The sequence below is a fragment of the Odocoileus virginianus genome, chromosome X, assembly GCF_023699985.2.
Source record: "Odocoileus virginianus isolate 20LAN1187 ecotype Illinois chromosome X, Ovbor_1.2, whole genome shotgun sequence".
Lineage (NCBI taxonomy): Eukaryota > Metazoa > Chordata > Mammalia > Artiodactyla > Cervidae > Odocoileus > Odocoileus virginianus.
Window position 1 is genome coordinate 6,184,750 of NC_069708.1, and position 12,875 is coordinate 6,197,624.

The following is a 12,875-nucleotide window of genomic DNA, read 5'->3' on the forward strand; positions in this document are numbered from 1 at the left end:
AAACTCCAGGAGTTGGTGATGGACCGGGAGGCCTGGTGTGCTGCAGTCCATGGGGTCACAGAGTCGAACATGACTGAGTGACTGAGCTGAACTTGTATGTATGTCTGCCAATTTTCATATATGTAAAAAATGTAGTGGAAGTGATTCTGACTTTAAATAAGCCTAATCATTGAAAAAGCTGTCTTCAAAAATTCATCTGCCATATTCTCTGTGTACAAGTTGGGAAGGGTGACTAGAGATTAGGAGGGTGATTGTTTCCCTTTGAAAAACTAACGACAAATTATATAAAGAAAAAGAACCAGTCATTCTTTTGTAAGTAAGATGTATTAATGAGGAGTGAAAAATGTAAATTCTTAACCTATGCCACCTTTTATATAAAATTTGCTTATTTATACTTTTAACCAATTTCTAAGTTACAGTAATGTACAAATACTTAATACCCCAAATATAACATGACTACATTTTCTAACAGAACAGAGATGCGATGAAAGATGAGGTTTCTGAGACAGCCTATTTCAGTCCAGAAATATGAATGTAGGAACTAGACTGGTTTGATATTATAAATCATTTCTAGCTACACAGAAAGGATACAGAATGTAGTGTTTGCTTTTACTTTATTAATTTATTTTGCAGGAATCTTTGACTTTCCGAATATGTACTGTTTGGAGGTTTGATGCATGCATAGCCTTTTAAAATGCCTTTGTCTTAATACAATTTCACCTCAAAATAATTTGATTCACAGCATACACAGAAATCTAAAAGAGACACGGTATTTACAAGATTTAATAAGTTCTTGCTGTTGTAGGCAAGAAACTGATCAGTTCTTTTACAGTAGGGAAACATGGACATCGGGTGTCATTATAAATAGGAATTCAGAATTGTTCAGTCTCAAAGCAACATTTTCATGGCTTTAGAAATTAAAATTGAGTTGTCATTCTGTTAAGCTCTGAATGCTCAAGCCGTGCAAAACCTACTTGTATTAAATATTTGGGGATGCAAATAATAAGGAAAAAAAAAATACATGTCTGGTGAATGTGAAATTATCAGAATTATCTTTTACAATAAGAAAATACTGTTAATTCTTTCAAAAAGATACAGTAGTGGTGCAACAGACAGTGCCAAATTTATTCTGATTTTAAAGTTACAATTCAATTGTCATTTTTCTCTATGGATATACAGACACACACTGTAACAACTCATTCAAAGTCTGAAGAATGATTACAATATTTGAATAAATCAATTTAAACTATAAGGGGACATCTTCACATTCCAGGGTACATCCTTGATATTTTCAAAGGACAATTTTTCTAGGCCTTATATTCTTGCTTTTTGTTTATACTGTCAAAAACATTACAATTACCTTTTAAAATACTATATAAAGTTCAGTTGCCACAGAAAGTTGGAATATGAACCTTAGATAACCGGGACAAAGCAATGTCAAAATTTAAGGAAATATTGACTTCTTATAATAATTATAAGTACTAAAGTTGAGACCAGCTCCTTAAAATTATTAAACTGCTCATAACACTCCCATTTTTTCAGGGAAATAAACAAATTAGCAACACTTTCCCCACCATCATTAATCTGCTCTAAAACTACCTTTATTACAATTCATTTCTTTTGTTTAAAACACCACTGCCTCTAACTCTCTCAAACAAGGTCATTATTTGAAACATTTTACAAGGCTTAGAAAGTTTCTGGCTCCTCTTTTGCCACTTTAAATTTTTAAGACCTACCTCAAAATGTAAGGGGCAATGTACTGGAACAAAATGACAAATGTGCTTTCAAAAAACTCAGTTTACAAAACAGTGAAATAATGTAAAATGTATAGTCAGGTCTATGTTACCAGATACATCAAACTGGTTGTAATTTAAGAAAACACCTTTTTACTAGGAACAAGAAGTGCACCAACTGATCCAAAAAGCATAGGCACCTCAGCAGCCAGATCCTTCTGAAAAGGCATCTTGAAAGGTGACAGAATTCTTGTTCAAACTGGTCACAAGCCAGAAGTAGTCTATATATGGGACATAGTTAAACATATCAAATGTATTGGTGTCAAGTAATTTTGCTAATTTTAAAAACTGACTACAGCCTATGTTGGTGTATGAAACGTGTGCAGAACCAGAAATGAACGTATACAAAACTCCCTTAAACATCAATCTCTGATGTCTCAAACCCCACCCTCTACACCTATCAAATAAGACTGGTATCTCATTTTTCCTGGCAGGTGAAAACAATGATTTACTAGATAGATCACCAAAGGACTGGAACCATGCATCTACTGTGTGATAACAGTTCAATAACCTGGATGTATGTTCATGCAATAGTTTTAAAGTCATCTACATGGTTTTAATAAAGCATCAAACTGTTTTCATACATGCTACCTTCACCCTCAACTGACAACTGCCAAGTTAACTGCTGCCACTTCAGCATATCACTAAGAATACTGGGTAAACCTTTAGCTAGAACATCAAGCAATATATGTATTTTTTACCCTATTTTGTTACTTAATACCAAGTGGGGTTTACCATCTCTAAAGAGATATGAAACCATACAAAGGCAAAGGCATTGGCATTATTACAGAACAGCAGGACTGATAGACTTACTGGAGATTGACAGACACCAGTGCTACAAAAGCTTTTAGAGAATGAGTGCTATTTTCAGGTCAATGCTTTTAAGCCCTTCTGCTTTCTCACCTTTATTTTCACAGTTTTGCCACAGTTGTTATATGAGAGATGTTTTATCAGTGTAATTACATAGCCACGCTGACTCTGTGAGACAAGTAGATACTTTTAGGACATTTTCCACATATGAAAAAAATGTTTTCAGAGCTGCAGGTACAGTGTGAAATTGTGATTTTGATGGAAAGCTATGATAAGTTATTATGCCTTTGGTTTCATTATGCTATTAAGTGCAGCTTGTTTTTCCAGATCTGCCAGAGATTACTGCTAAATTAGCATATAATGACAGCTTGAAGCGAGCGTGTGTGCCTGTGTGTGAGTGAAAGAGAAGGGGGACAGCTGGTATGGGAGAGCAGATACTCCTCAGGTATTTTACCTGAGGTAAAATCCTTTAGGACTAGGAAACTTACCAATTTTATTGCTGTTTACATGTACCCAAATAAGGGGAGATTCCAAAATCCAATTTTGAGCTTGGAAGAAACGTCAACCGCCCTAATTCAGTGTCCTATTAATAATTTTCTGGTGGTGCACTTTAGTGAGTCAAATGATTTTATATCTCTTCAGTTATTTATACCCTAAGTTTCTAATTTCATAAATAAGGAGTGCTTTAGTATCATCTGAACTATCTGAACAAACTTAGTATCATCTCTGAATACAGTATGGTAAAAATTAAGTTCTTAATTTCAAAGTCCTTTGTATTCACCTTTCTCTTAATCTTATTTCTTAACTAGCCTTTTCTTCCTCCCCAAATAGTGCAGTGTGCAACTTTATGATATTGGCTAACTATAATTTTCCTCACACTGATTTATTAACATATGTGCAAATACATCTTTATTGAATGAGTAATAGTAAATTTTTTCAGCTAGATTAGGATTATGGCACAAGTATTCTCTGTGCTGTAAACATCATGAACTCGTCACAAAATTGGAAGGCAGGGCCAGGTGGGGAGGCTCTATGGACTGCAAACGTTTCTTATAGAACCACAGCTGAGCTCAAGATTCCAAGTGGATTTTGGAATGGATTTACATTCGGCATACATTCACTATGCTATTGGCAAAGCGCAGTTTTACGAGAAGGTCATTCATAAAATCAGAATTCGTAAGGACTTGTTGGTTATTTTAAACGAGTGGCCTAATAAAAGCATGCAGTAACTTAAAAAATCTATCTATTCTGCGGCATAATTAGGTCTTAGTTACCAGTGTTGATATAGCTTGATGAATCATTGTACAAGCAAAAGGAATCTTATCACCTCTGATTGTACTTTTGAACAAAGGGCACGATATGCCGAATTCCTGACTGCTACAAGTCACATTTTAAAAACATCTTGTTTCTGTGTTTGAAATTACCCCTGAAAAAAGCAGCAATTACAAATACCCTTATTGTTTTGCTCCCCACCAAAAACATCCTCTGAGTGCTTTCCCCGTCCTTTTCCTTAGTAGGAAGCAACAGGAAGAAGCCTGGGGAGCCTGGGTTTTCCAGAGATCTGTGACCAGGTAAGTCTGCTCTGGCAATTCACAGTTTGTCTGCATAAACTGTAACATGTTACACCATTATTCAAAGTTCTAGTTTATAAAATAAGGGTCACTCAGCAGTAACTTGAATGATTGGGGTTTACTTACAGAAGAGCTCTTGACTTCTCTGTGTACATTCTTTCAGGAGTGAATCCTTTCCCCATTTCAAGTATCCCTTTCTATCTCTAACTGCACTGAGTTAAGACAGCAGGGGGGAAAACCCTCCCCATTTTTCATTTATTGAGCACAAGTGGCTACAGTGTCCTTCTCCCCACCCCCCACCCCATGTCATCTGAAATGAAAAGGCCGGGTAGATGAACAGATTCCCCAGGTTTCCTTTTCTTCTAATGGGTGCTCAAAGTTACACTCTCAACCTAGTGCAGACTCCTGGGGATTCAAGTGTACCGTGGCATCTCACACTGCTCACAGCGATTTAGTGCGGGGTGGTTCAGAAAGGTGCAGCTATCACAATTCCACGGAGCTCCTTCATAGTCTTCATCTCGGGGTTGTGTCCGAGGACTCTGTTTGGAGCCACCTGGGTGCTCTAAGAGAAGTAAGGAATGAAAGAGAGAAAACAGAAAATAGACTGAATTTTTTTTCAAAGTATAATCCAAATGGAAATTGAAAATTACCCCCCGCCGAAAGCAAGGGAAAAGGTTTTGTGAAATGAGAAAGCCAAGTTGTATGCACAGCTGCTAGAAATGAAGAACCAAACAGTAAGTTTATGATACACAATCTAATTTGTTCTCAACTATTTTATTCCTCTAAGTAGCTAGAAGTCCAGCACAGACTACCTTCCAAGTTTATTGTCTCTAGGTGGACAGTTATGCTCTGCTGCTGCTGCTAAGTTGCTTCAGCCGTGTCCGACTCTGTGCGACCCCACAGATGGCAGCCCACCAGGCTCCCCCGCCCCTGGGATTCTCCAGGCAAGAACACTGGAGTGGGCTGCCATTTCCTTCTCCAATGCGTGAAAGTGAAAAGTGAAAGTGAAGTCGCTCAGTCCTGTCTGACTCTTAGCGACCCCAGGGACTGCAGCCTAGTCCATTGGATTTTTCAGGCCAAGAGTACTGGAGTGGGTTGCCATTGCTTTCTCCAGTTATGCTCTATTCCAGTCAAATGAAAAAAAATGTTATACAGCATGTTAAACTCTACCTTCTAAGTTCTCCCTCACAACCTCAGCCTGCCAGTGACTCCCACCACCCACAGTACTAGCCATACTATATCAAACATCTCATAAAATGTGTGCCTTCTTCCTTGAGACTTTCAGCTCCAAAATATGCATGTTTTTAACAATCATGGTTTGTCAATGGTGTGACAGTTCATAAAAGTTTCTCCCAGAAAGAAATATAAAACAGAAATATAGAAGACTGTGGTTTTTCATGAAGCTAAATTCATTCAATATGACTTTTATCCTCAATTCTTCCCTGCCTTTCGTCAATAAATTTAAAGATCTTTCAGATGTGAGTTATTAAACATGTCTATACCTGGCAATATAAAATGCTGGCAGCCTTATGGTGGTCCTCAGGATTTAAAAAAGAACTTAAAAATTTACATTCCTCCTAGGTCCTCATTCTCTCTGGCCTTGTACTCAAAAAGGTTCTTTGCTTTTAGAGTTGCCTTCCATGAACAGTACCTACTGAAAGTGGGGTTAGGGACTAGCAGGCTCCCAAGTTCCAGCTGGAAAACCACCCTGGAATCTGAATAAGGTCAGCAGGCTGGCGAAATCTACCCATACACCTAGAAATCCTCACTAAAAACTGCAAATGGAATTAAGATCTAAGGTAAGCAGCCTTCCTAAGCAGGTGACAAAAGAAATTGAGATCTGAGGAAGCTTTAAGCAGTTACCATCTAGGGTTAAGCACACTGTCCATTGGAAATACGCTTTATCAGTTGGTCTTTAATGACAAATCACTGTGTGACTATTCCCCCAGAGGTAACGAGAACTGAGTTCTAGACCCTGAATCTTTTTGCAGGTATAGTAAGGCTCAGGCTCAATCAGGAAGGTGTTCTCAACCTTCCAGTAGAACAGAAAAACATTGGCTTTTCCAGCCTATTCTTGACTATAAAAAGGAGATGGGTTTGTCGACTCTGGCTTCAACTATTGCTTTTAACTGCCCATTAGCATCCACCTTGTATCTTTTGGCTTGATGAAGTAATAGTTCTATTTTATGGCATGCCCAGAAGAATTTAAACAGAAAATTATTTTCTGCCTGTTTGGGCTTTCTCCTTCCCCTTTAGTCTGTATTGTGCATCTGTATCAACCCAACCTCCTTAGGAGATACTATTCTTTCTCAATCTTGTAAAGGGTCAGGATGACCCACTCCTCACTTTGTACATGCAGTTCTGGATTGTATAAACTGTTGACACATCATCTAAAGTATAATCCTTTGTCTAAAACAATTTACAGAACTGTGCTTGGACACCTAACAGTCCTCACAGCTGTTTCCCAGGTTATAATCCTCAGGTAGGTTCAAATAAATTTTCCATTTCTTTCTCAGATCAACTACTGATTTTTTCATTGATATATGCATAGTGAAGCTGGCAGAATATCAGAGATGCTCACGAGGACAACTGGAGTCTACCCTGAATCAGCACTCCATGCCAGCGTGGGTCCATTAAGCCCCACCAGCTTCTTGGTCCTTCTTAGGTGTTCCAGTGAGTTCTTCTGATATCTGGATCTCATTGCTTTGATAATCCTAAAAATTTTATTTGAGCTGTTTTTATTTAAGACTTGGACTCTTTAAAGAGTCCCACATGCATTTCCTATGCTAGGATGGAGGGGATCTTGGGCGGACACACAGGGAAACACAGGTGGTTGCATTTTTGGTAAACTGGCCTAAATAAAGAAAAAAAAAGTTGCTATATGGCTGGAAAAAAAAACTTCTGGTAGTAAAACAAGAGACTGCATTATATAGCTCCTAAGAACACAGGACATTTGCTCCTTTCAGCCAAGTGGTATTCTCGGGTGACTGACAACCTAGTGTTAGTGTCTGAAGATCAATCATTGTGACTGGCAGTGGTGATCCAGCAGGGGAACTCCACTGCAGCCGTAAAGTAAATACTGCTCTTCTAAGGATGCACATGGTAAGGATAAATCATCCAGTGCTCTGATGACCCACAGGCATGGTAGACTGTCAAGAGGGGGAAACTGAGCCAAGGGCAACTCTTTGGGGAACTACAGTCATAAGCAGCATCTGTCTGATCCACCACAATGTCCTCAGAAAGTTCAGATCATATGCATACTGAAATCAGACCGCTGAATCAGTACTGGGAAACTGTGCCTCAGGCCCCACAGCTTCCAGGAGGACAGCAACCTATTGGGATACCAACTGGGTTTCTGTATGCTCACAAGTACTTACATAATTAGGAATTAAAGGAATTCCCACCCTGGAATGGCCAAGATGGGATTCTTGGGCACTCCAAGAAAGCCCAGCAGAACAGGCTTGTCATGTCACTCTCTCCTGGATCCCTGCCTGCAGGGCCTACTGGAAATAAAAGTGATGAGAGTCATTCTCTTTTCCAAACTGAGGTTAGCAGGAGAAAACACAGGGCTAGCTTCTTGGATTCTTTAAATTGGTAAGTCTTCTAAATTGTTAACATTTAAGAGAGCTCTCATCCTGAAGTACTGTATTAATAGCTATTTTAATTGGTATGCAGAAGGCCCCAAAGGCTCCAAAACTCCCAAAATAACCTCAATGAAAGATTTATTGTTGAAGGCTAAAGGTTAATGATATAAAAGGTAACTAAAAAAAACTTTATAAGCTGACATAATTATGCTCTCCTCTGTCCTTTGAGTCCTGGTATTCTAGTAATTCTCTGAATTACCCTTCCACTCTGAAGAGTGGTAAATGATTAGAAATGATACCACCTAAGACTGTACGCAAGCCTCTTCAGATCAAAGGCCAAACTGAGTGCTCTAGGTAAAGAATTTCTTAAACCCAGGGTGGGTGGACCCTCAAAAGTTTTTGTAAACAGATAATCAAGATGGGAGGCCACTTCTGACTAAACTGACATGTATCTGATATTAAGAGCCTGATTGGATTTTTTTTTTGCCTTCTCCCCAAACTAAATAGGGCTTTCTCAGGTGGCTGAGTAGCAAAGAATCCGTCTGCCAATGCAGGAGACACAAGAGGCATGGGTTTGATCCCTGGGTTGGGAAGATCTCCTGGAGAAGGAAATGGCAATCAACTCCAGTATTGTTGTCTGGGAAATCCCATGGACAGAAGAGCTGGGTGGGCTACAGTCCATGGAGTTGCAAAAGTCAGACATGATTGAACGAATGGGCATGCACGCACACACTAAGTTAAATGAGGAAATGAGAAATATTCTACCAAAGGTGGATGGGCATATCAGTCCTTTGATGTCATTAAGGTGGCCATGCACTTCTTTGAGAAATTAAAAAGAGCTGTGCTCGTTTTACAAAACAAGTTTTTACAGAACTAGAGGTGTGGCTCCAGGAACAGTCCAAAGCCCACAATCCTTTAACATGCCCCAAATCTCTTCTATTTATCTTAAGAGGCTTGTGTTAATTAAAAAAAGAAACTGGGTTATCGTATATGTCCACAGTTTGTCATGCCAGCATTTCCTGATTGGCAAACAGTTCATAATTACTTGTTTCTTAAGTTTTTGCTAGAAACTAAGATTTCTAATAAGGAAAACATCTTTGTATGTGATTAGGATGGGGAACACATGTAAATCCATGGCTGATTCATGTCAATGTATGGCAAAAACCACTACAATATTGTAAAGTAATTAGCCTCCAACTAATAAAAATAAATGAAAAAAATGTAAAAAAAAGGAAGAAAAAGGTATAGGAAACGAAAATGTGTTTTGTTAATGGAATGGGAAGTAATTTTGTCATAAAACTGGTTATTTCTAAATGGGAAAGAAAATAAGGGACAAATTAATATGAATATACAAAGTTGAAGAAAGTTTATGAGAAAAGAATCTTTAGAACGGAATTCTATGGGTGGTCAGGACTAAGTAAATTTGAGTATATGAATTTTAATATTAAAGGGAAAAATGGTACAAAACCTGAATTTGGTTTTCAAAATTTTCTTTTAATATTAATCTGCTTCTGATAACATATTGTAAAGTTCCTTTACATATTAAGCAATGTGTTATACCTTTCTGTATTTGGTTTTGAAATCTTTTATTGTCATTTTGACTAAGGGAAAATAAGCATTGCTTCACAGTAATCGTGAAGCACGATCACAAAGTACTCGTGATCCTGTTTGTGACTAAGTGCTTTGAAACCTTAATATTTTTGACAAAATTCCTTAAGATCACATTCTAAGTGAAATTCATTTGACTTCTTAGATAACTCTGAGGTCTTTCCAAAGGGCCCCTGGAACACCTCAAGAGAAGTGTTTACTTATCAATTAATTAGGCTTATCTGGTATGTTAAATTACATGGGAAGCATGGTCAAATGATGACAAATCTTAGGTTATATTATGTGGGTAGATGTTATTTATATAGATACTCTAGAAATTATATTGAGCTCCTAAAAACTTGGTACACGGTACACACTAGCAATATGTTATCAGTCATAATTCTAGTTATTATCATAAATCGTGGTATTCCACAGAAATAGGAAAATATTTGTTCATTTGCACTGTAGTCAGATCTTTTATAGATGCCTTTTTAAGTCCTGTAGAGACCTTTACTGGTTTATTCTTTTTTTTTTCCTTTTTAGAGATAATTTATTTCAGTTTCCACCTTCTGACAATCTGAGGTGCAATATATGGACTTTTTTTTCTTCACAGGAAACAGCTTTGATTTTTAGCGCTGTTTTGAGAGCTCAATCTTGATACTGCTTTATTCTGATGCATTCTGCAAAAAAAAAATGCTTCATCTTCAAGAAGATATATAGAAAGGACTTTCTCATTGGTATAGATAGGTTTCTATTAACTTTCAGATCATACCATTGAACTGGGTAAGAAATTAAAAGAATGACAAGCCTGATGGCTTCTTAAATCTGATTAACAGAATAACAAGATCAAAGATTAGTCACATAGGACTCAGTGAATTGATGAATATAAGTATTTTTCCCTCTGAAATATTTTGGGTTTTAACTTGTATTTTCCATATATAAGGAAACCCTTCCCTTCAAGCTAATTATGCCTTACAGCAACTTTCAAGCACAGTCAACTTAAAAGAGTCTGTATGATAAATTATACTTATGTAAATAATCAGGCCAAGTTTACTGAAGCCAGACTTATTTTGCAAATCTTAATTTGGTGATATTCTATAAAAGCGAGGGTAATTTTAGAGGGAAAAATTCTACTAAGGACATTATGTTCTCATGTTGTCTTTAAGGTTTTTGTATTTATTGCCCAAGACTAATTACTGTAAAGGTTGTTTCAGTAATCTGTCTTTGGATAAAGATCAAATGCCCCATGACCTGCAATGAGGAGAGTATGCATACTGGAAAATACATTAGATAAAGGATTCTTTACAGCCACACCTGGAAGGGGCTGTATCAGGCTCTGCAACTCCTACTTCTGACACCCCAAACTGATGAAGACCAGTGCTACCAGATCACCAGGATGAGAAGACATGCAGGAAGTAGACAGCTGATCCAAGATGCTGGGCCAGGCCAGTATGCCAATTAATAATTGTTCACGTTTGCTTATGAACCCAATGGTGTTCTTCCTTATAACTGTGCTTTGACCTCAAATGGATGGAACAGTCCTCAGTACTTTCTGAAAGACTCTCTCCCAGATTATAATTCTCAGGTTGGCTCAAATAAAATTTTTCATTTCTTCTGCAGAACAACTATTTTTTTTTTTTTTTGCATTGACAGGCTCACGACTCCTAAAGATGTAAGTGTAATAGTTGTATCTTTTGTCTTATATGGAAGAATAAAAGACACTTCTGTTGAAGCTTCTGTTTGAGGAAAAAATGTGCTGTATACCATTTCCATAAAAGGTCCTCTCTTGAATAGTAGTCTTTATGCTTTTCTAGGGCAGGCAACTTGTTATTTTGTGAAGAATTTATCACAGTCAGAAAAGTTCAGATGTTAAACCCATAATATATTCCATCTTTCTGTGCTAACTAACTCCAAACACAGCTTTCAGTTTTAGATTGTGGCAATGCAAATGTTTAATCTGTAAAGGTTTTTCAAACTCCTTTTTTCTAACCTACAGAAATAACTGGAAAATCTTTTTTTAATTATTTTTAAAAGTTCTGATTTTATTTTATTTTTCCATTTATTTTTATTTGCTGGAGGCTAATTACTTTACAACATTGCAGTGGTTTTTCTCATACACTGAAATGAATTAGCCATGGATTTACATGTATTCCCCATCCCGGTCCCCCCTCCCACCTCCCTCTCCACCCCATCCCTCTGGGTCTTCCCAGTGCACCAGGCCCAAGCACTTGTCTCATGCACCCAACCTGGGCTGGTGATCTGTTTCACCCTAGATAATATACATGTTTCAATACTGTTCTCTTGAAACATCCCACCCTCGCCTTCTCCCAGAGTCCACAAGTCTGTTCTATACATCTGAGTCTCTTTATCTGTTTTGCATATAGGGTTATCGTTACCATCTTTCTAAATTCCATATATATGTGTTAGTATACTGTAATGGTCTTTATCTTTCTGGCTTACTTCGCTCTGTATAATGGGCTCCAGTTTCATCCATCTCATTAGAACTGATTCAAATGAATTCTTTTTAATGGCTGAGTAATATTCCATGGTGTATATGTACCACAGCTTCCTCATCCATTCGTCTGCTGATGGGCATCTGGGTTGCTTCCATGTCCTGGCTATTATAAACAGTGCTGCAATGAACATTGGGGTGCATGTGTCTCTTTCAGATCTGGTTTCCTTGGTGTGTATGCCCAGAAGTGGGATTGCTGGGTCATATGGCAGTTCTATTTCCAGCTTTTTAAGAAATCTCCACACTGTTTTCCACAGTGGCTGTACTAATTTGCATTCCCACCAACAGTGTAAGAGGGTTCCCTTTTCTCCACACCCTCTCCAGCATCTATTGCTTGTAGACTTTTGGATAGCAGCCATCCTGACTGGCGTATAATGGTACCTCATTGTGGTTTTGATTTGCATTTCTCTGATAATGAGTGATGTTGAGCATCTTTTCATGTGTTTGTTAGCTATCTGTATGTCTTCCTTGGAGAAATGTCTGTTGAGTTCTTTGGCCCATTTTTGGATTGGGTCATTTATTTTTCTGGAGTTGAGCTGGAGGAGTTGCTTGTATATTTTTGAGATTAATCCTTTGTTGCTTCGTTTGCTATTATTTTCTCCCAATCTGAGGGCTGTCTTTTCACCTTGCTTATAGTTTCCTTTGTTGTGGAAAAGCTTTTAAATTTAATCAGGTCCCACTTGTTTATTTTTGCTTTTATTTCTAACATTCTGGGATGTGGGTCATAGAGGATCCTGCTGTGATTTATGTCAGAGAGTGTTTTGCCTATGTTCTCCTCTAGGAGTTTTATAGTTTCTGGTCTTACATTTAGATCTTTAATCCATTTTGAGTTTATTTTTGTGTATGGTGTTAGAAAGTGTTCTAGTTTCATTCTTTTACAGGTGGTTGACCAGTTTTCCCAGCACCACTTGTTAAAGAGGTTGTCTTTTTTCCATTGTATATCCTTGCCTCCTTTGTTGAAGATAAGGTGACCATAGGTTCGTGGATTTATCTCTGGGCTTTCTATTCTGTTCCATTG

At 37.7% G+C, this 12,875-nt stretch overlaps 1 protein-coding gene across 6 annotated transcripts in view; it reads right to left on the bottom strand.

The window, feature by feature from the left end:
• Positions 1 to 765: 765 nt before the first annotated feature.
• TAB3 (TGF-beta activated kinase 1 (MAP3K7) binding protein 3) overlaps positions 766 to 12,875 on the bottom strand; it is a 94,350-nt gene continuing 82,240 nt past the window's right edge. For 4 of the 6 annotated variants that reach the window (XM_070461862.1, XM_070461860.1, XM_020871033.2 and 1 more), the window contains one exon: positions 766 to 4,736. In XM_070461862.1, coding sequence (XP_070317963.1) covers positions 4,588 to 4,736 — 149 coding nt within the window. In that variant the 3' untranslated portion in view covers positions 766 to 4,587. Of the gene's footprint in view, positions 4,737 to 7,551; positions 7,678 to 12,875 lie in introns of all 6 variants that reach the window. The other 2 variants (XM_020871036.2, XM_070461861.1) reach the window with 2 other exon arrangements.